The 23,322-nt window shown below is 38.8% G+C and overlaps 2 protein-coding genes across 6 annotated transcripts in view; one reads left to right on the top strand and one right to left on the bottom strand.

Moving 5' to 3' along the window:
- The first annotated feature begins 2,133 nt into the window (after positions 1-2,133).
- LOC137096996 (colipase-like) lies at positions 2,134-5,252 on the top strand. Its single transcript, XM_067467980.1, has 3 exons — positions 2,134-2,287; positions 3,284-3,406; positions 5,093-5,252. The coding sequence occupies exons 1-3, from the start codon at positions 2,213-2,215 to the stop codon at positions 5,222-5,224; spliced, it is 330 nt and encodes a 109-aa protein (XP_067324081.1). The 5' UTR covers positions 2,134-2,212; the 3' UTR covers positions 5,225-5,252.
- A 12,075-nt stretch (positions 5,253-17,327) lies between these two features.
- LOC132773743 (armadillo repeat-containing protein 12-like) overlaps positions 17,328-23,322 on the bottom strand; it is a 77,621-nt gene continuing 71,626 nt past the window's right edge. For all 5 annotated transcript variants that reach the window (XM_067467978.1, XM_060773188.2, XM_060773187.2 and 2 more), the window contains 3 exons: positions 22,453-22,626; positions 19,633-19,704; positions 17,328-18,829 (listed from right to left, as the gene is read on the bottom strand). In XM_067467978.1, the coding sequence (XP_067324079.1) occupies positions 18,206-18,829; positions 19,633-19,704; positions 22,453-22,626 (870 nt within the window). In that variant the 3' untranslated portion in view covers positions 17,328-18,205. The remainder of the gene's footprint in view (positions 18,830-19,632; positions 19,705-22,452; positions 22,627-23,322) is intronic.

Genomic DNA, 23,322 nt, shown 5'->3' with positions numbered 1-23,322 from the left:
ACTGGATCTGAAGAGCCACAAGGCAACTTGATTTGGCTTGTGATGAAACCTATCTACAATCAACCCATGCAAGGGAAATATCAGCTCTCATCTCCAATTAATTTCTAAAGCCCCAGAAACTGAAATTATTATTCTTCTTCTGGAAAATTTCACAAATGCAATCTGGCTATTGTACCCATATACCTTGATTTGTGTTTGGGCCCTGTGCAATTGTGACAGAGTGACTTAACATGGTTAGTTTGCAATCACTTCCACAGTTCTTTAATGCATTCTATTATGCAGTTCCAAACTGACTTTTGACTTCTGGAAAATCTTTGAAGTTTTAACCACAATTTATTTATTTATTTATTTACTTACTTACTTACCATATTTATATACTGCCTTTCTCAGCCGGAAGGCAACTCAAGGCGGTTTACACAATGGCACAATTTGATGCCCCTAACAAAATAAATCACAATTAAATGCATTTAGCATAAATATAAAACCACACAATCAATAAAAGACCAATAAAAACATGGATCCTCAGCATCTCATTACTAAAATCATTATCCAATCGCATTGTCCAACCGTTCCATAGGTCTAACATTGTCTGTTACACTGCATCTGTAAATGCTTGCTCAAAAAGTCAGGTTTTAATTTTTTTGTGAAATGTTAGGAGGGAGGGGGCCGATCTGATATCCCTAGGAAGGGCATTCCACAGCCGGGGGGCCACCACTGAGAAGGCCCTGTCCCTCGTCCCCGCCAACCGAATCTGTGACAAAGCTGGGCCTCCCCAGATGATCTTACAGTCCTAGATGGTTCATAAGTAGAGATATGTTCGGACAGGTAATCTGGGCCAGAACTGTTTAGGACTTTATAGGCTAAAGCCAGCATTTTGATTTGTGCCCGGTAGCAAACTGGCAGCCAGTGGAGCTGGCACAACAGAGGAGTTGTATGCTCCCTGAGCGCTGCACCTGTCAGCAACCTGGCTGCCGCCCATTGGACCATTTGGAGCTTCCAAACAGTCTTCAAAGGCAACTCCACATAGAGCGCATTGCAGTACTCTATATGGGATGTAACTAGAGCTTGGACTACCATGGCCAAGTCAGACTTCCCAAGGTACGGGCGCAGCTGGCACACAAGTTTTAACTGTGCGAACGCTCCCCTGGTTACCGCAAATGACAGATCTAAACCAAACTTGGCATACATAATTCCCATGACCCACTTTATGCCCTGATGTGGCTAGGGGGAGAATGCACCAGGGATGATGGGATTTGCAGTACCTTCACCCACTTCCAGAGAACACTGCAACCCCAACAAATGAGGAACCTGGACCAAACTGGGCACACAGACTTCCCATGACCAAGAGAACATACAGGAGATGTTTGGGGAAATTGACCTTGGGAGTTATAGTTCATTTTTCTAATAAATAGAATTACACATTGCCAAACCAATATTACCAAATGTCGCAAAACAAACACTGCATTTCTTACCACCAGATCCCCAAGCTTAAACCACTTCTAATGGGATCATTCAGACAAAACAAAAGCATGGACTGGTGTTTTTCTAATAAATTGTGTTACAAATTACTTAAGTGATCTTACCTAATATCCAAAAACAAACAATCCCATTTTCAAATCACTCAGGCACCACTTGGTCTCCAAGCTAGTATTACATAAAACAAATATAATGCTTTTGACAGATATCTTTCACCTTGCAAAAGACAGGCAGTTCTGCTAAATTTGAAAATATTCTGTATTTAGACAAATTTCAGGAATATTTCTTTAAAGGAAGTGTAGCTTAACATGTTACAACATTCTGGCTAACAGGAACTATTTGAGGAAAATACATAGTTGGTGAAATTATGTGCATGAAAAAACATAGTTTATGCTTCCCAATGACCCCATTGTGCTATTTAGGTGATTTTTTTTCTCATGAACTTTTCCACATTATATATTTTACGTGCAAGAGAAGTAGTCAAACAGTACTCCACCATGTCCTTTTTGCTAACTGATTACACAGGAAGTTTTCAAATTGTGTAACATTTTAGTTTTCTTTGGCCTTTGGATAATGTGTGCATTGGCTCCAGTTATACAGACACGTATCCCTAATTTACTGGAAGGAATGTTCATGTGACTTTTATGACATTGTTTATAATTTAGCAACATTGCAGGAGTCCTGGATTCTCAAGAGCAGAAGACCCGATCAATTCACTGGTGACTTGTGGGAGATAATGGAGAGAACTTGGATCATTCTGCTGCTCACCTGTATTTGGGCAGAGTCCTTTGCCGGACTCATCTTTAATCTGGTAAGAAGCCACTGGTCAATTTTATTGAACCTTTTCTAATGAGAGAGATTTTATGCCAGGCACTCATACAGTTTTTTCAAATATTTTAAATATTCCCTGATTCCCTTATAAGAAAAGGCTTGGAGAATCAAGTCTCTTTTTGTTTTAGTACATGAACCATTCAGAATGTATTTCAATAATGCTTCAGTCACTTTATGCAAAGTACCTGTGGAGCCAGGATGAGTTGGGGAGTAACTTGATATAGCAGGGAGATTGGAACTTATTTCTTATCAAAATCAATTGGACCTATAAATGTTTGCTGCCATGGTCAAATAAATTCCTTGTTGAATTCATCAATGACTTAGTGTGGAGACACTTGGATGATCAGTGAAAGACAGCAATATGACAAGTGGCTTGTGATGTAAGAACTGCTGAATTGACTATGTCAGTCACATTTAAGACGGAGCACAGTAGACTTTCAGTTAACCAACACCATGAGGATTGGGAGATGCCAGAAAGGGGAGTTTCTGGTTGCTTGAGAGTTTCTATTAGTAAGCCAAAGTAATACAATACAACAAACAATAGCATACAATGAACTCTGTATTGACTTGATATTAACATTGAAATACAATAATGAAAAGCAAGTGAAGACATTTTTAATTTAAAGTATTATTTCTTCATATTTTGCAGTTGCTTGTGAGTTCTGGTTGTTTGAGTCCCGGCTAACTGAGAGTTTACTTGATATTGTGAATTCAGAAAATAGAAACTATGAGATATCAACTAGTGATATTATGATGCCCCGTGTTGCCCTAATATCTATAAGCATAGTTATGATACAGTTGTGGAATGTTTATAAGCTTGACCATTTTATCCAATAATTAAAAAATTATTTGTGACATTGTATCATATAAAAAGATCAAAACATACATCTTGCCTGAGAATGAGAGAGAGAAGGAAAAAGAGCCATTCACATCTATCCTGTTGCTTGCATTTCATCTAATTCTCTTTCCTTGACAGGATAATGGAGAGCTGTGTTTGCGAAGCAGCCAGTGCAAAAGTGGATGCTGTCATAAACTGAGTGGGTTAAGTTTGGCACATTGTGCCGACAAAGCAGCTGAGAATCAGGAATGTTCCCAGAAGGTACCTGCATTTCTTACAGTTTAGTTAATACCAATGGTCTGATCCTTCTGCTGAGGAAAAAAAACGGATGGGTATCCAATGAGATCCATAGAAGAGACATATCTCAAGATACTCAAAAGAAGGTTGCTCATTGGTTGCAAGCCTGATGTGTTTTATTCTCATATTTAACCTTCCTTCTCATTCTTGAACTATTGTAAGGTTTCCATTAGTTCAGTAAATGACTTAAGGAGTTTCTGGATCAGAATTTTCTGAAGTTTGGTTCCAAGTAGAGAGGGCCTTAACAGTATACAATGGAACACATTACTTTTCTACAGTAAACAACCATCTTGGGTAGATCTTGAAATGTTCTTTTGGAAAGATTATGGGCCTAACAAATTAGAGAGCTGGAATCAAACTAACAAAACAAATTTCCATAGGGAGAAATGCACGGTAATACACTTTGGTAGAAAAAAAAATGAAATGCTCAGCTATTGAATGGGTGACACATGGTTTAAGAACAGTACATGTGAAAGAGACCCAGGAATCTTAATAGACAAGGAACTGAACAAGAGTCTATAGCATGATGCAACAGATAAAAGGTAATGCAATTCTAGGCTGTATCAATAGAATAGTACAGGGGTCCACAAACATTTTAAACAGAGGGCCAGGTCACAGTCCCTCAAATTGTTGGAGATCCGGATTATAATTTGACAAACAAAAACAAAACATGAATGAATTCCTAGGCACACTGCACATATCTTATTTGTAATGCAAACAACACTTAAAAACAATACAATAATTAAAATGAATAACAATTTTGACAAATATAAACTTATTGGTATTTCAATGGGAAGTGTGGGCCTGCTTTTAGCTGAAGAGATAGGATTGTTGTTGTTGTGTGCTTTCAAATAATTTCAGACTTAGGTTGATCCTGAGTGAGGGCCGGGTAAATGAGCTTGGAGGGCCGCATCCGGCCCCCAGGCCTTAGTTTGAGGACCCCTGGTATAGTATATGGATAAAGGAAAATAATAGTCCCATTCTATTATGCTTTGGCCAGACCTCATCTGGGATAATTTGTCCAGTCCTGGGCATCACAGTTCAAGAAGGGCATTGACAAGCTGAAATGTGTCCAGAGGGTGATGACCAAAATGATCAAAAGTTTGGAAACAAAACCCTGTGTGTAGGAAGCAGGATACATTTAGCCTCAAAAAAGAAAGAAAGAAAGAAAAAACGAAAAAAGAAAGCTGAGAAGTGATTAGATAGTTACATTTAAATATTTGAAAGGATGTCGTCCTGGAGATGGAGAAAATTGTTTTCTGCTGCTCCAGAGATGATGACCTTGAACAATGGATTCAAACAACAGAAAAAGAAATTCAACCTAAACATTAGGAAGAATTTGCAGAAAGCAAGAGCTACTCAACAGTGGTTTGGACTGGGTGGGGTCCCCTTCTAGGGAGATTTTAAAACACATCTATTGAGAGTGATTTGATGTGTATCCTTGAACAACAGAGGGCTAGACTGGATGGCCCTTTGGGGTCTCTTCCAACTCCATGATTATATGAAATTAGAAAAATTCTTTTCTGACAACATTCAGAAGCCTTCAGTCAGCACAAGCAGTTGGAAAGGATTCTGGGAGTTGATATTTCCCTACAAGTTTTGATCCTGTAAAGTTCTGTATTCTGATTTGCATTTCCATATCTCTTGCAGAATATGATTTATGGAACATACTACAGGTGTCCCTGTGCGAGTGGCTTAACTTGTGATGCAGACTGGACAATTGTGGGAGGTATCACCAATTCTGACTTTGGCATCTGCAACAACACAACAAAAAGAAAGTGAAGACAAACATTAAAGATGTTTATGCTCAGCTCCTTCTGTCAGTTTTGTGGCTGTTATTGTTCCTACTCCAAAATGCATTCCAACATAGATGTACAGCTTTTTAAGCAAATTCATGAACCACCTCCTCTTCCTTCACCATAATCTTGCATTTGTTTAAGATAAATATACTTTCAAAAATACCTTTAATTAAGTCTTCTAGGAACCCTCACTTTCTATACCATATTCATGATTTATTTTAATACATCAGTTCAGTTTACATGCCTGTAATTTCATGTACACTTTTGATGAAAAAACCAAACAGTAATGGATGAATGCCCTAGCATGTTTTCTCATCTAGGATAGCCTTAACAAACCATGTACCTCACAGATGTATGGAACTACAGCTTCTATCACCCTGCATCCAGAATGATTTGTTGCTGTGGACTGTGGGTACTGCAAACCATTTGGTTTGGCAATGCTGATCTGGATCAGACCAAGATTTGTTGGAAATTCCCAGTGTCAAGACCTTGCGTCTAACAGCAACCAGACGCAGAGTCTTTACAGCAGTGGCACCATCACTCTGGAATACTCTGCCACCTGAAGTCCGTGCCTTGCAGGACTTATCAGCTTTCCGCAGCGCATGAAAGACATATCTGTTTCGACGGGCCTTTGATCTCTGATATTGCTGTTTTTAAATTGTTTTAAATTGTGTTAGATTTTAGCCTGTTCTTGTAAGCCGCTCCAAGCCCCAGGGGAGTGGCTGCATATAAGTGTGAATAATAAATAAATAAATAAATAAATAAATAAATAAATAAAATAAGGAGGCCAGACTTGGTGGAGGTGGTTGACAGGGGCGGAGCTGCAGGCTATTGAAGGCTGCTCTGCCCCCTGCTGTGCTCTTTGCTTCAGTGTGAGTTAGGAGGCAGGTTTCAACTCCCCCCCGCGAAAATTTCAACCCCCCCCCCCCCGAAAATTTCAACCCGTCCCGAAATTTTTTTCTGGCTACGGCCCTGTTTGGAAGAATGGGAACATTTGTGGGAAAAGGGATTTAAATTTTCAGTGGCCAGCTCAGTTAGAGAAAATATGTTTAAAATGTTTTATAGAACTTACATAACTCCAGAATTATTGTATAAATAGAGAAAAAAGGACAAAGGACTTGCTGGAGATGTAAGAAGGTGAAGGGATCATTTTTTCATGTATGGTGTCTTCATGTATGGTGTCTATTGTCTTCTCATTCAGTTCAGTAAGACATGGGTCCTATTGGTCTGAGATAGAGGGTATTTAGCAGACATATGGGAAAACACTACCTTCACTCACTTCCAGAGACCACTGTGACCCCCAAGAATGATGGACCAGGACCAAACTTGGCACACAGAACCTCCATAACTCACTTTATGTCCTGGTGTGGATAGGGGAAAGCTGGACCATGATTGATGGGATTTGCAGTACCTTCACTCGATTGGGCTCCTACAGGCCACTGCAACCCCCACGAATGACAGACCTCGACCAAACTTGGCACCATTTGTGTCTGGCTGCAGTTAGGAGGCAGATGGAGCTCAGATGATCAGGTTTGCAGTACATTCACCTGATTTGCTCCCACAGGCCACTGCCAACCCCATAAATGGTGGACCTAGGCCTAACTTGACACACAGACCCGCCCTCCATGGCCCACGTTATGTCGTAGTGGAGTTTGGTGGAGGATGGATCACGGGTAATGTGATTTGTAGTACCTTATTACTGAATAGCCAAAAACAAAGAATGCCTTTTTCAGATCACCTGGGCATTGCTAGGTCTCCAAGCTAGTATTACATAAAACAAATACAATGGTTTTGAAAGATATCTCTCACCTTGCAAAAGATGGGCAGTTCTACTAGATTTGAAAATATTCTGTATTTAGACAAATTTCAGGAATATTTCTTTAAACAAAGTTTAGCTCACTACCTCTGAGGATGCTTGCCATAGATGCAGGTGAAACGTCAGGAGAGACTGCCTATAGAACATGGCCATATAGCCCAAAAAAACCTATAACAACCCAGTGATTCCGACCATGAAAGCCTTTGACAATACATTTAGCTTAAGATGTTACAACATTATGACTAGCAGAAGCTCCTTGGGGAAAACACATGGTTGGTGTTGTTTCCTTGAAATTATGTGCATAAAAGACATAGTTAATGCTTCCCAATGACTCCATTGTGCTATTTAGGTGATTTTTTTTCTCATGAACTTTTCCGCAATATGCATTTTACATGCAAGAGAAGTAGTCAAACAGTACTCCATCATGTCCTCAGTTTACTTTTTGGTAACTGATTGCACAGGAAGTTTCCAAATTGTGTCATATTTTACTTTTCTTTGGCCTTTGGATTATGTGTGCATTGGCTCCAACTATACAGACACGTATCCTTAAATTACGTGAAGAAATGTTCATGTGACCTTTATCATACTATATATAATTTAGCTACATTGCTGTAGTCCTGGATTCTCAAGAGCAGAAGACCAGATCAACTCATTGGGGACTTTTGGGAGATAATGGAGAGAATTTGGATCATTCTGCTACTCTCCTCTATTTGGGCAGAGTCCTTTACCGGACTCTGCCTTAAACTGGTAAGAAGCCACTGGTCAACTTTATTGAACCTTTTCTAATGAGAGAGATTTCAAGCCAGGCACACATACAGTTCTTTCAAATGTTTTAAATATTCCCTGATTCCTTATAAGAAAAGGCTTGGAGAATCAAGTCTCTTTTTGTTTTATTATATGAACCATTCAGAATGTATTTCAATAATGTTTCAGTCACTTTATGCAAAGTACCTGTGGAGCCAGGATGAGTTGGGGAGTAACTTGATATAGCAGGGAGATTGGAACTTATTTCTTATCAAAATCGATTGGACCTATAAATATTTGTTGCCGTGGTCAAATAAATCCCTTGTTGAATTCATCCACTATTTAGGGTGGAGACACCTGGATCAGCAGAGAAAGACATTAATATGACAAGTGGTTTGGATGTAAGAACTGCTTAGATGTAAGACGCTCAGTTAACCAACACCATGGGGATTGGGAAATGCCAGAAAAGGGGGTTTCTGGTTGCTTGTGTGTTTCTATTAGTAAGCCAAAGTAATACAATATAACAAACGATAGCATACAATGAACTGGGTATTGACTTGATATTAACATTGAACTAGAATAATAAAAAGCAAATGAAGACATTTTTTTATTTCAAGTATTATGTCTTCATTTTCTGCAGTTGCTTGAGTACCGGTTAACTGAGAGTTTACTTGATATTGTGAATTCAGAAAATGGAAACTATGAAATATCCACTAGTGATATAATGATGCCCCTTGTTGCCCTAATATCTATAAGCATTGTTATGATGTTCTTGTTTATTTGTTCAGTCGCTTCCAACTCTTTGTGTCCTCATGGACCAGCCCATGCCAGAGCTCCCTGTTGGCCATCACCACCCCCAGCGTCTTCAGAGTCAAGCCAGTCACTTCATCCACCTTGCCCTTGGTAGCCTCAAATTCTTTTTCCTTCCAATTCCCCTAGCATCATTGTCTCCTCTAAGCTTTCCTGTTGTCTCAGGAAATGTTATGATATGATTGTTATGATACACTTGTGGAAAATTTATAAACCTGACCATTTTATCCAAAAATTAAAAATTATTTGTGACATTGTATCATATAAAAAGATGAAAACATGCATTTTGCCTGAGAGAGAGAGAGAGGGGGGGGGGGGGAAGGTCCATTCACATCTATCCAATTACTTGCATTTGATCTAATTTTATTTTAATTACAGAACAATGGAAACCTATGTCTGCAAAGCAACCAGTGTCAAAGCAGATGTTGTCTAAGAAGGACTGGGTCTAGTTTGGCATGTTGTGCCAACAAAGCAGCTGAGAATCAGGAATGTTTCCAGAAGGTACTTGCATTGCTTACAGTTTAGTTATTACGAATTGTATGATCCTTCTGCTGAGGAAGAAAAAGCTGGTGGGCATCAATGGGATCCACAGAAGAGACATATCTCAAGATACTCAAGAGATGGTTGCTCATTGGTTGCAAGCCTGATGTGTTTTATCCTCATATTTAACTTTCCTTCTCCTCTCTTGAACTATTGTAAGGTTTTCATTAGTTCAGTAAATGACTTGAGAAGTTTCTAGGTCAGAATTTTCTGAAGTTTGGTTCCAAGTATGAAGGGACTTAAAAGTATATGATGGAACACATTGGTTTTGTACAATAAACAACGATCTTTGGTAGATCTTTCATTGTGCTTTTGGAAAGATTATGGGCTAACAGATTAGAGAGCTGGACTTAAATTAACACAACAAATTTCCACAGGGAGAAATGCATGGTTATACACTTTAGTAGAAAAAAATTAAAAAATTGGTGAAGCCTCGTTTGGGAACAGTATATATGAAAGGGATCTAGGAATCTTAATAAACAAGGAACTGAACAAGAGTCAGTAGGCTGATGCAACAGATAAAAAAGGCTAATGCGAATCTAGGCTGCATCAATAGTATAGTGTATGGATCAAAGAAAAAAATAATAGTTCTATTCTATTCTGCTTTAGTCAGACCGCATCTGGAATACTGTATCCAGTTCTGGGCACCACAATTCAAGAAGTATATTGACAAGCTGGAATGTGTCCAGAGGAGGGTGACCAAAATGATCAAAAGCTTGGAAACCAAATCCTGTGTCTAGAAAGAGGGGTACATTTAGCCTCAAAAAAGAAGGCTGAGAGGGGACTAGATAGTTGTATTTAAATATTTGAAAGGATGTCATCCTGGAGATGGAGAAAATTTTCTACTGCTTCAGAGACAATGACATTGGATAATTGATTCAAACAACAGAAAAATAAATTCAACCTAAACATTAGGAAGAATTTGCAGAAAGCAAGAGCTACCTAACAGTGGTTTATACTGTCTTGGAGTGGGTGGAGTCCCCTTCTAGGGGGATTTTAATGCAGATGCTGGGTGACATCTATTGGGAGTGATTTGATTGTTTATCCTTGAACAACAGTGGGTTAGACTAGGTTCTTGGGTTCTTTTCCAGTACAAACAGTTGGAAAGGATTCTGGGAGTTGAAATCTCCCTACAAAGAAAGTTTTTCAAGTTTTGATCTTGTAAAGTTCTGTATTCTGATCTGGTTTTCCATATCTCTTGCAGCGTTTTTTTTGGAACATACTACAGGTTGGCTTAATTTGTGAGATTGGCTTAATTTGTGATCCAGATTGGACAATTTTTGGGGGAATTCTTAACTCTGTCCTTGGCATCTGCAATGACCCAGCCAAAAGAAAGTGAAGACAAACATTAAAGATGTTTATGCTCAGCTCCTTCTGTCAGTTTTGTGGCTGTTATTGCTTCTGCTCCAAAAGGCTTTAATTGAGTCTGCTGGGAACCCTCACTTTCTACAGCATATACTATATTCATGCCATTTTCTCCCAATATTTTTATACATCCATTCAGTTTACATGCCTGTGCCTTCATTCACACTTTTGATGAAAAAACAAAACAGTAATGGATAAATGCCCTAGCATGTTTTATAATCTAGAAGAGCCATAACAAACCAGGTACCTTCCAGATGTATGGAACTACAACTTCTATCACCCGGCATCCAAATGATTTGTTGCTGAGGACTGTGGATATTGGAAGTCATTGGGTTTGGCAATGTTGATCTGGATGGCCTGATCAACATTTCAAATCTTCCTTATTCTTCCTTATTCTGCCCTTATTCTACACTATTCTGGGTCCTACCATATAGTATAGTATCATAAAGTATCCCAACAAAACAATCAAGATATGGGATAACTCAATAAAAATGAGCGAAGGAACATAGACGCTTTTGAACTGTGGTGTTGGAGGAAAATTCTAAGAGTGCCTTGGACCACGAGAAGATCCAACCAGTCCATACTTCAGGAAATAAAGCCTGACTCATTGGAGGGAAGGATATTAGAGGCAAAGATGAAATACTTTGGCCACATCATGAGAAGACAGGAAAGCTTAGAGAAAACAATGATGCTGGGGGGAAATGGAAGGAAAAAGAAAGAGGGACCGACCAAGGGCAAGATGGATGGATGGTATCCTTGAAGTGACCAGTTTGACTCTGAAGGAGCTGGGGGTTGTGACGGCCGACAGGGAGATCTGGTGTGGGCTGGTCCATGAGGTTATGGAAGAGTCGGAAGCGACTGAACAAATAAACAACAACAATAAATACTTGGATAGCAAAATCAAATAGAAATAGAATTACCAATTCAATATTTTATTCCCCAGAAGGAAATGGAGGATGGGAGGAACCCAAGCTGCAGGATTATTTTGAGGCCTGTCAATTAACAAGATTGATAAAATTCGACTTTGATGATTTAAGAAATGAAAAAATAATAAATGGATGGAATAACTGCCTGTGCTTAAAAGAATGGATGGAAAATAAAACTCTAAAAGAGATTAAAGGGACCCCAATAATCTCATCCATGGAATGCTGAATAAAATGGCAAATTGGTAAAATTCCAATAAATAAAGTAGATATACACCCAGTAGTCTTTCTAGACAGTAAAAAGAAACAGACATTTGGCAAAGTGACAACAATTTATTTAAAAAACGGAATGAAATTGCTAAGAGACCTCCTAAACCTACATGGGACAATCAAGAATTGGGAGACGATAAAGGATAATTGTGGTCAATGTAACTGGCTCCTATGGAACGGTTTGAAACAAAGGATTATGAACTGGAGAGAAAAGGAAGGTCCAGAAACATATTTTGGCCACATTTTAAAGTGGAAATTAGAAAAGGAGAAAGGCCTGATGGGTTTCATATACAAGATATTAGTTGGAAAGCAATATAAATTGAAACAAACATTAGCTGAGATATGGAAAGAGGACATGAATAGCAATGAGTCAGACACTGAACATGGGATCAATTCAATTTAAAAAATCAAGTACATAAGGACTAGAGAAACACAAAGGAAAATACTGACCAAATGGTATAGTACTCCAATTAAATTAGGTTGCATAACTAGATCAGTCACAAAATTGTGTTAGCACAGATGTTGAGACATTGGCTCCTATATCATATGTGGTGGGAATGTGACAAAGAACAAACGTTTTAGAACAAGGCAAAGAAGAAAATGGAAGAATTAATAAAGCATAAACTGGTGCTGGATAAAAAAGAATTCTTTTTGACTGTGAGAGCTGACTGTGAGAGCTGTTCAGCAGTGGAACTCTCTGCCCCGGAGTGTGGTGGAGGCTCCTTCTTTGGAAGCTTTTAAACAGAGGCTGGATGGCCATCTGTCAGAGGTGATTTGAATGCAATATTCCTTCTTCTTGGCAGGGGGTTGGACTGGATGGCCCATGAGGTCTCTTCCAACTCTTTGATTCTATGATTCTATGATTCTTCACCCAGAGGCTGTACAATCATAGAATCATAGAATCAAAGAGTTGGAAGAGACCTCATGGGCCATCCAGTCCAACCACCTGCCAAGAACAAAAACATTAAAGTTTGGGTGGAAATTATAAAATGCATGACAGTCGCCACCTAAGCAACTGTGGCATTTGGCTTGAAAGACCATAGAAAGTGGGAAAATAAAATAGTTTGAATATCTAGCTGACTTCATGCTCCAGGATCAAAGGAGAATCAAATACACCTCAGCCTGAATCAAGAAGAACTGGGATCTGTAATGGGGAATATTGATAGATAAAGTCAAAGGACAAGGAAAATATAAAGAATGGAACTATTCTCTCTTCATGATTGATCAATTAAAAGGGTATCTGAATGAAGGAAAGTAGTGTTCCCAGGGGGCATGGGGAGAGAGTGGAGTAATATTGATAGACAGATGTGGGAGATAAATATGGAATCATCAATGTTAAGACTATTTGGAGAACAACATTTTGCATGTGTTTTGAAATGGTGACTGATTTTTATATTCTTCTACCTGTGTTTACAATAAAAACATTAATTAAAAAAGGAACCTTCCAGGTGTATGGAAATACAACTTCTATCACTGTGCATCGAGAATGATTTGTTGCTGAGGACTGTGGATATTGGAAGTCATTGGGTTTGGCAATGTCAATCTGGATGGCCTGTTTGTTTATCTCAGTTTTGTTAGAAAGAGAATCCACAGATAAAAGAAATAGAACTTAATAGCTTCCCATTTCAAATCTTCCTTATTCTACCCTGTCAGAGATATAGCAAAAGTAATAGAAATAATCAGGTTCCATATTTGAGCATATTATGCACCCTGATATAAGACATTTTGAGTTTATCTTGAGTGTGGGTGCAAAAGGGGATGCCTAGTATTTGCTAGTACTCTGACTAGATATTTGTTAATGCTGCAGGAAATCCTGTGATGTTTGGTTTATTATATTGTGTGTTCAGCATCTAATTGTTGCCAGTCGGTACACCGCCCTGAGTAGCCTTTGGGCTGAAAAGGGCAGGATAAAAGTGTGGTAAATAAATAAATATATGCAATTATATCCAGTTATACAGAGACGCATACCTAATTTACTGGAAGGAATGTTAATGTGATCTTTATCATATTATATATAATTTAGCAACATAGTAATAGTCCTGGATTCTCAAGAGCAGAAGACCAGATCAATTCACTGGGAGATAATGGAGAGACCTTGGATCATTCTGCTACTCATCTGTATTTGGGCAGAATCCTTTGCCAGACTTGACTTTAATCTGGTAAGAAACCACTGGTCATGTTTTAAATATTCCCCGATTCCCTTATAAGAAAAGGCTTGGAGAATCAAATCTCTTTTTCTTTTAGTATATGATTCAATTCAGAATTTATTTCAATAATGCTTCAGTCACTTTATGCAAAGTACCTGTGGAGCCAGGATGAGTTGGGTAGGAACTTGGTATAGTAGGGAGACTGGATCTTATTTTTTATCAAAACCAATTGGACCTATAAATGTTTGTTGCCATGGTCAAATAAATCCCTTGTTGAATTCATCCATGAATTAATGTGGAGACATTTGGATGATCAGAGAAAGACATGAATATGAAAAGTGACTTGGATGTAAGAACTGCTGAATTTACTATGTCAGTCACATTTAAGATGCAGCACAGTAGACTCTCAGTTAACCAGCACCATGGGGATTGGGAGATGCCAGAAAAGGGAGTTTCTGGTTGCTTGTGTGTTTCTATTAGTAAGCCAAAGTAATACAATATAACAAACGATAGCATACAATGAACTCTGTATTGACTTGATATTGACACTGAAATACAATAATAAAAATCAAATGAAGACATATTTTTTATTTAAAGCCTTTTTTCTTCATTTTCTGCAGTTGCTTGTGAGTTCTGGTTCTTTAAGTATCGGTTAAATGAGAGTTTGTATTGTCAATTCAGAAAACGGAAACTGTGAGATATCAACTAGTGATAATTATGATGCCCCTTGTTGCTCTAATATCTATAAGCATTGTTATGATGTTCTTGTTTGTTTGTTCAGTCACTTCCAAATCTTCGTGACCTCATGGACCAGCCCACGCCAGAGCTCCCTGTCAGCCGTCTCCACCCCCAGCTCTTTCAGAGTCAAGCCAGTCACTCCATCCACCTTGCCCTTGGTCGGCCCCTCTTTCTTTTTCCTTCCATTTTCTTTTTCCTTCCATCATTGTCTTCTCTAAGCTTTCCTGTTGTCTCAGGAAATGTTATGATATGATTGTTATGATACACTTATGGAATGTTTATAAACCTGACCATTTTATCCAAAAAATAAAAATTATTTGTGACATTGTATCATATAAAAAAATGAAAACATGCATCTTGCCTGAGAGAGAGAGGAGGAAAAAGGTCCATTCACATCTATCCAATTGCTTGCATTTGATCTAATTTTATTTCATTTACAGAACAATGGAAACCTATGTCTGCAAAGCAACCAGTGTCAAAGCAGATGTTGTCTAAGGAGGACTGGGTCTAGTTTGGCACGTTGTGCCAACAAAGCAGCTGAGAATCAGGAATGTTCCCAGAAGGTACCTGCATTGCTTACAGTTTAGTTAAATACTAATTGTCTGATCCTTCTACTGAGGAAAGAAAAACTGGTAGGTATCAATGGGATCCACAAAAGAGACATATCTCAAGATACTCAAGAGATGGTTGCTCATTGGTTGAAAGCCTGATGTGTTTTATCCTCATATTTAACCTTTCTTCTCCCTTTCTTTTGTAAGGCTTTCATCAGTTCAGCAAATGACTTAAAGACTTTCTGGATCAGAATTTTCTGAAGTTTGGTTCCAAGTAGAGAGGGCTTTAAAAGTATACAATGGAACAAATTGGCTTTCTGCAATAAACAGCCATATTTGGCAGAACTTGAAATGTGCTTTTGGAAAGATTATGGGCTAACAGATTGGACAGATGGAAAAATGCATGGTTATACACTTTGGTAGAAAAAAAATGAAAAAATGGATGACACCTGGTTTGAGAACAGTACATGTGAAAGGGATCTAGGAATCTTAATAAACGAGGAACTGAACAAGAGTCAGTAGTGTGATGCAACAGATAAAAAAGGTAATGCGAATCTAGACTGCATCAATAGTATAGTGTATGGATCAAGGAAAAATAATAGTCCCATTCTATTCTGCTTTTGTCAGACTTCATCTGGAAAACTGTGTCCAGTTCTGGGCACCACCATTCAAAAAGGGTATTGACAAGCTGGAATGTTTCCAGAGGATGGTTGTTCAAGAAAACACAATCGAATCACTCCCAATAGATGATCAAAATAATCAAAAGTTTGAAAACTAAAGCCTTTGTGTAGGGAGCAGGGTACATATAGCCTCAAAAAAAAGAAGGCTGAGAGGAGACTAGATAGTTGTGTTTAAATATTTGAAATGATGTTATCCTGGAGATGGAGAAAAATTTCTCCTGCTTCAGAGACAGTGACATTGATCAATGGATTCAAACAACAGAAAAAGAAATTCAACCTAAACATTAGGAAGAATTTGCAGAAAGCAAGAGCTACCCAACAATGGATTATACTGTTTCGGAGTGAGTGAAGTCCCCTTCTAGGGAGATTTTAAAGAAGATGCTGGGGGACATCTATTGGGAGTGATTTGATTGTTTATCCTTGAACAACATTGGGTTAGACTAGGTTCTTGGGATCTCTTTCAATCCAAACAGTTGGAAAGGATTCTGTAAATTGAAATCTCCCTACAAAGAAAGTTTTGATCTTGTAAAGTTCTGTATTCTGATCTGGTTTTCCATATCTCTTGCAGCGGTTTTTTGGAACATACTACAGGTGTCCCTGTGAGATTGGCTTAAATTGTGATGCAGACCGGACAATTGTGGGGGGTATTATCAATTCCGTCTTAGGCATCTGCAAGGACCTAGCAAAAGGAAAGTGAAGACAAACATTAAAGATGTTTATGTTCAGCTGCTTCTGTCAGTTTTGTGGTTGTTATTGTTTGTGCTCCAAAAGGCTTTAATTCAGTCTGCTGGGAACACTCACTTTTTATAGCATGTACTATATTCATGCCATATGGAACTGCAACTTCTATCACCCTGCATCCAGAATGATTTGTTGCTGAGGTCTGTGAGTATTTGAACTCATTGGGGTTGGCAATGTTAGTCTGGATGGCCTGCTTTTTTAAAAAAATCTCTATTTTCTTAGAAAAGCATCCACAGATAAAAGAAAGAGAAATTAATGCCTTCCTGTGTCCAATCTTCCATATTCTTCCCTGTCAGAAATATAGCAAAAGTAATGGAAATAATCGTGAGCCCCTGGCGGCGCAGTGGGTTAAAGTGTTGAGTTGCTGCAGGTGTCTACGGACAACGCCAGTTCTTCGGTTTAGAAATGGAGATGAGTGGATTTAATGTCAGGGGAAAACCTTTACCTTTACTAATGGAAATAATCAGGTTTCATATCTGAGCCTATTATGCACCCTGATATAAGACATTTTGAGTTTATAGTGAGTGTGGCTATAAAAGGAGATGCCTTGTATTTGCTCGTACTGTCAATGCTGCAGGAAATCCCATGGTGTTTGGTTTATTATATTCTGTTGTCTTCTCATTCAGTTCAGTAAGACACGGGTCCTGCCAGACCTCAGATACAACTACAAAGCAGCTAACTTTCGTTGGTGAAAGGATTGGATCAAACTGGAAAATAAGGAGTTGCTTAAGTTAGAAGGACATAATTTAAGATACGGGTGGTCAGTACGGGAAACTTTAATCCAAGATGAATTATACTCATCAAAAAGGTTGCAATGAATGGACAAGAAACATTGGGAGAACAATCTTGCTAGAAAAATGGGAATTAAGTTGGAAAAGAAAAATCAATAACACTTACTCATACAACCTTAAGGAAAATGAAGATGATGTACCAATGGTATCTAACCCCACAAAAATTGGCTAAATTCAAAAAAAGCCCACAAAAAACAAATGCTGGAAATGTGAATGAGATTACTTTTTAGTATTGAGTTTTTACCTGTAGCAGTCAAACCAAGGAAATTCAGGACATATTGCAGAGGAATATGCTCAGTATTAGGACTAGTTGGAACATGCTTAACAACTTGGAAAATGCACACTCCCCAGATAACGCCAAAGTATCAAATCTTTTAAGATAAAAGTGTTGTATTTTTTATGAAACCATCCTCAGATATGGCTATAATTCTTATCTTGTCTTATGCCTCCTGAATTAGTGAATGTCATGTCCCTTCTCAGTTAATTAAAAAACATGACTATATAGCCCACCAGTAGGAGTGAAAGTTGGCCTTCAACACTGGAAGTGTTGCCTCTCTATGCGGTAACTTATGCCCAGCTTAAGGAGCCCCACAGTACTACACAAAAATATTATCCTTCCAACATATAATATTGAGGGGAAGTCTTTGTCATTTCGTTTTTTAAAAAATTAAGAGCCCTAACATAATTTGTAGTTCACTTAGCTTGTGAATATATTTGGCACTCGTAAGTATGTATCACATCAGTGAGCAATAAGGTAGAGGAAGAAACAGCACTCTAAAATCCTTGGTTCTTTCATCTCTTCTCCAATTTCTTTATTAGTTTCTTCCCCCCCTCTATAAATTGAGTCCTTAAAGGCTGCCGCTGTCACTGTTGTCCAAACAATCAACTGGGTGAAAGCTGCTCCTGGAGTTGTCCTCAACCACTCGTCCGCTGCTGTGGAGACTGGGGTGGAAGCTGTGGTCAGCTCTCTCAAGGGGATAGAAGCTCTCGTCAGTCTCATCCATGGTTTGAAGGGGATAAAAGTTGCGGCCACTCTCATCATGGGTGCCATCATTCCCCGTGGCATTAGAGGGGTTGGTGCTGGGGTTAAGGGGATGGTTGCTGAGGCTGGAGTTGTCGGCCTGGCTAATTCTTGTTGATTCCAAGGGGCCGATACTGATGTTGGCCCCAAAGGGGGGTCCACTGAGAACCCGGCTCTCTTCCTTGTTGAGTCGGAGGCTGAGGATTACTTTGCAGGCTTCAGTCTGCACCTCTTCCTCTGGGTGAATTATGAGAGCCAGCAACCGGTCGGAGAGGCGAGAGTTGTCCCCAAAGATGACTTCATGGAGAGAGTTGTCATTGTAGTGCCACTGCACTGACTGGTACTGGGGGGACAAGCGCCCTGCACTAAGCCGCTCCACAAAGATTAACAACTCGCAAAGTAGGTTCCCAGGTAAAGAAGGCTGGAAAAGGCTCAGGAATTCAGGGGGTGCCTTGGAAAGAGAGGCCACAACTGGGGTTAGTAAAAGTTTCACCCACATGTGGATGATACTAAGAGTGCGTTGCATGGCATACTAATTCTTTGTGTATTCATTTGTTACACTTACATTTCCCCAAGGAATTCAAGGAGACATGTAGGACTCCCATACAATGCCCATGTGAGGAAATTCAAATATATAAAATAGTGAATTTGGTGGTCAAGTGAGAATCTGAACTAAGATCCTCCCCACAAGCAGTACTCTAGTTATTACACCGCACTGACTTTACTAGCTTGTTGTCTCTGGGTGCAGCTACTACACTGCAGAATTAATGCAGTCTGACACCATTTTAACTGCCTTGTCATTTGTAGTTTTAGAAGGTCTTCAGCCAAAGAGTATGGGTGCCTCACCAAACTACAAATCCTCACTCAGCCATGGAAATTTGCTGGAAATCCACTGGATTATCTTGGGCAAGTCACACTTTCACAAATTCAGAGGCAGAGGTAATTTTCAACGGTAAGCAAACAGTATTTTGGCGCCCCCCCCCCCCCAACCAATCACTGATATATATTTTCTCTTTGCTGTGGGAGTTCTGTGTGCCATATTTGGTTCAATCACATCATTGGTGGAGTTCAGAATGCTCTTTGATTGTAGGTGAACTATACATCCCAGTAACTACAACTCGCATATGTCAAGGTCTATTTTTCCCCAAGAGCGCCTCAAGAGCGCCCCTGGGCAAAACCAACTATACTGCAAATGCTTACTTTGCGTAATGGGTTGAGCCGCCCCTGTTCAGAGGAAAGCAAAGTCAAACTTACCTGACTATTCATGATGTCATACAGAAGGTCTTCTTCCTGGGCTAATGTGCTAAGAAACTTGAGAACTTGCACCTGAGAAAACAAAGAATATCACTCCTAGGGTTCCTTCAGATGAATGTTTCAAAAGATTGTGATATTTGGTCCTGTACTTTCTCAAGACATTTTAAATATCCATGCAATTTTAAATATCTGGGAAAACATTCTGGGACAACAGAAATGTTTCTGTTGTCCCAGATCATTTTCTGGAAGTTCCAAGTACCAACAGGAATATGTTAATGTTTTAATTGTTTTTATAATTTGTTTTAACTTGCATTTTATAGTTGTGGAGGCATCAAATTGTTGCCAGTTGTGAACCTCCCTGAGTCACCTCCTGGCTGAGAGGGGCCACATATAAGTGTAGTAAATAAATAAATAAAGGAACAATACATTTTCTTTTCTCCTTTTCTTTCTTTTCAAAAAACCTTTTAGAGTTATTGTGCTATAATGCATCGGTAGAACAGCACTTTTGCACTACAACTATTAAACCAAAGAGAATATTTGCCCTTCACACCATACATCCCAGTTTAAGAAAACTGTGAAGAAACTTGGTGCAGATCCAAGAAATTGCTATGAATTTCTCCAAAGGAATCGAATACAGGGATACGGAGAGGAAAAGAACAGGTAAAATCCAGCGTAACTCAAGGAATTATTTTTGGAACTCACACTTTAGGCCGATCTGGAAGAACCTTTTGAAACTGTCAAAATGGGAAAATCCTATAGCTCTTCATGTGACTCAGTTTTGGTAGCCAACATGGCACTACTCACATAGGATTAAGTATTAGCTTAAGGCAGGAGTCCCAAACTGAGGTCTATGGGCTGGATGCAGCCCTCCAAGGTCATTTACCCAGCCTCCACCCTAAACTTTAGACTTAGGGTTGTCCTAAGTCTAAAACAACTTGAAGACACAAAACAATAACAATCTTAATTAATTTGACAACCTTATCAATCAAAAGCAGGCCCACACTTCCCATTGATATACTGGAAAGTTTATGCTGGTTAAAATTGTTCTTCATTGTAAATATTGTATTGTTCTTTCATATATTTTTTTTGCATTACAAATAAGATATGTGCAGTGCGCATAGAAATTTGAACACGGAGGAAGAAGAAGTGAAAGATTGTTTGGTGAAGTGGGCTAAAAACATAGGTAGAACAATAAGGCTGGATGATTGGAAGTAGGTGTGGAGGAAAAAAAATAAATACTTAAAAGCCTATGATATGCAAGAAAATTGGATAAAACTATTCTATAGATGGTACATGACACCATACAAATTTAATAAATATTACAAAAATGTTAGCCCAAAATGTTGGAAATGTGGCATAGAAGAAGGTACTTTTTTCCACACATGGTGAAAATGCAAAAAGGCAAAAAATTACTGGAGGGAGATACATGCCATATTACAAAAAATATTAAAAATTCAAATTCCCTTAAAACCGGAAATCTTCTTGCTGGGAATTACAAATGATAAGATTGAAAAAAACACCGAAAAATTGATATTCTTATCATCAACCGCTGCACGAATATGCTATGCAAAGTTATGGAGAAAAAACGAAGTACCCAAAATTGAGGAATGGAAGAAGAAACTGATGGACGTGAAGAATATGGACAGACTGAGCTACCTCCTTCAAAGGAGCAAAGGAATAGAAGAGACGGAGACAGAATGGACAAAATTTGAGGAATATCTAAAATAAATACAAAGAAGGAATAAAACCTAACAAACTGTAAATAGATGATTAGTAGAATGCAGTACAAAAAGATGGAAAATGAAGAAAGGAAAAACGAAAAGGAAGAGACCAACCTCGACGAATCCTGGAAGTCAACCTAGAAGAACAAAAATTTCTATATCTTCTTCTCTTGTCTTCTCTCATTTTAAACTATCCCCCCCTTTTTTCTCTAGACACTAACCTTTACTTCTGTAGATACTTACCTTTACTATACCTCTAAGACCTTCCTCTATCCCTAATTCCCCTGCACCGCTACTACTTTCTTTTCCTTACCCCCCCCCCCCCACCAAAGCTTTTTTTTTAAACAATTGTATAATAAGAAAACTAATAAAGATTATATTTTTTTAAAAAAGAAATTTGTTCATTTTGGGGTTGTTGTAGGTTTTTCGGGCTATATGGCCATGTTCTAGAAGCATTCTGTCCTGACATTTTGCCTGCATCTATGGCTGGCATCCTCAGAAGTTGTGAGGTTGTGAGGTTGTGTGGATACCAGATATCAGGGCCAGCTAACACCTCACAACAAAAGATTCCTCCAGGCAGTAAGCAGCCAGATAAAGGTGAAACATCAGGCAAGAATGCTTCTAGAACATGGCCATATAGCCCGAAAACCTACAACAACCCAGTGATTCTGGCCATGAAAGCCTTTGACAATACAATTTTTTTCCAAACTACAGTCCGGCCCCATGACAGTTTGTGGGACCATGAACCAGCCTGTTTCAAAAGTTTGAGGACCTCTAGACTAAGGGAACTAAAAGATTTCTAAAAGTACCAAAATCATCTTTATAGGAGGAGAAACACTATCCAATAAGGACCGCGCAAACTCAGGAACCAAAGAGAAAGTTGCTTGAGTTGAAATTTGAAAAATCACGTTGAGGTAGGATGGACAGTAGTGGGAAACCTGTGGTGTTCATGAGGTCTTCACTAATGTTCATGACCCAAATAGTTCTGAGAACTTTACCAACACAAATTGTGTAGATGTGGTTACTTGTGTGATTTTTTTTTAAAAAAAATTCTTATACCAGACAATGTTGAAGAAGAAACGGAGCTATGATTTTGTACCTTGGCCAAAGTGTTTGCCATAAGCAGAATATCCATGAAATTTGATAGCAGTCTTCTCATCAATGGGTGAGTGCTGTCTGGTATATGCAGTCCATTCAGTAGCCTCAACCCTGCTACCTGCAGATTGGTGTCCCAAGTATTTGTTACCAACTCAGCAATTTTGGGGACATATTCCTGAAAGGCAAACCAAAAACACCAGCATCATCGGTGGTCCATTTAGAAATTGTACATGCTGTCCTTCAGGAGAATATTATCTAGATTGGAAGCAGTTATTGCAACTTGCCCAACTGTAGTAGTTTCCGCACTTGATGGGCAGAAATGGCAAAATGGATTGTTGTAGATTTTTTGGGCTGGATGGCCATGTTCTAGAAGCATTCTCTCATGACGTTTTGCCTGCATCTATGGCAGACATCCTCAGAGGTTGTGAGTTCCCTCAGAGGTTGTGACCTCACAACCTCTGAGGATGCCTGCCATAGATGCAGGCAAAACATCAGGAGAGAATGCTTCTAGAACATGGCCATAGAACATAAAAAACCTACAACAACCCAGTGATTCTGGCCATGAAAGCCTTTGACAATACAGATGGCAAAATGTCAAGAAATCCCACTGGAAATAATAATAGAGCAGTGAGACTTTCACACAGTTTGTTTTCACTATATTAATGCCCCAAAGTCCTAATGATTTTTCTATGCATGGATCGATAAATCCATTTCTACATATAATTTTTCTTGTTTAAATTATCCCAAGGTACCATTCAGAGATATGGCTTTATCCTTCCAGTACTTATTTCTTCCATTTCTTATAAGATTGTTGTTTCCGCCCCATGGACATCTTACAAAAGCAAAATTCCAAAGAAAAAACAATGAATGA

Source organism: Anolis sagrei, chromosome 4 (genome assembly GCF_037176765.1).
Source record: "Anolis sagrei isolate rAnoSag1 chromosome 4, rAnoSag1.mat, whole genome shotgun sequence".
Classification (NCBI taxonomy): domain Eukaryota; kingdom Metazoa; phylum Chordata; class Lepidosauria; order Squamata; family Dactyloidae; genus Anolis; species Anolis sagrei.
This window is presented reverse-complemented; position numbering and strand designations above follow the sequence as displayed.

Excerpts from the sequence above, each read along its gene's own strand:
- LOC137096996 (XM_067467980.1), top strand. The coding sequence starts at position 2,213 with ATGGAGAGAACTTGGATCATTCTGCTGCTCACCTGTATTTGGGCAGAG. Across the intron at positions 2,288-3,283 it reads CCGGACTCATCTTTAATCTG|GATAATGGAGAGCTGTGTTT; the intron begins GTAAGAAGCCAC and ends TTTCCTTGACAG. Across the intron at positions 3,407-5,092 it reads ATCAGGAATGTTCCCAGAAG|AATATGATTTATGGAACATA; the intron begins GTACCTGCATTT and ends TATCTCTTGCAG.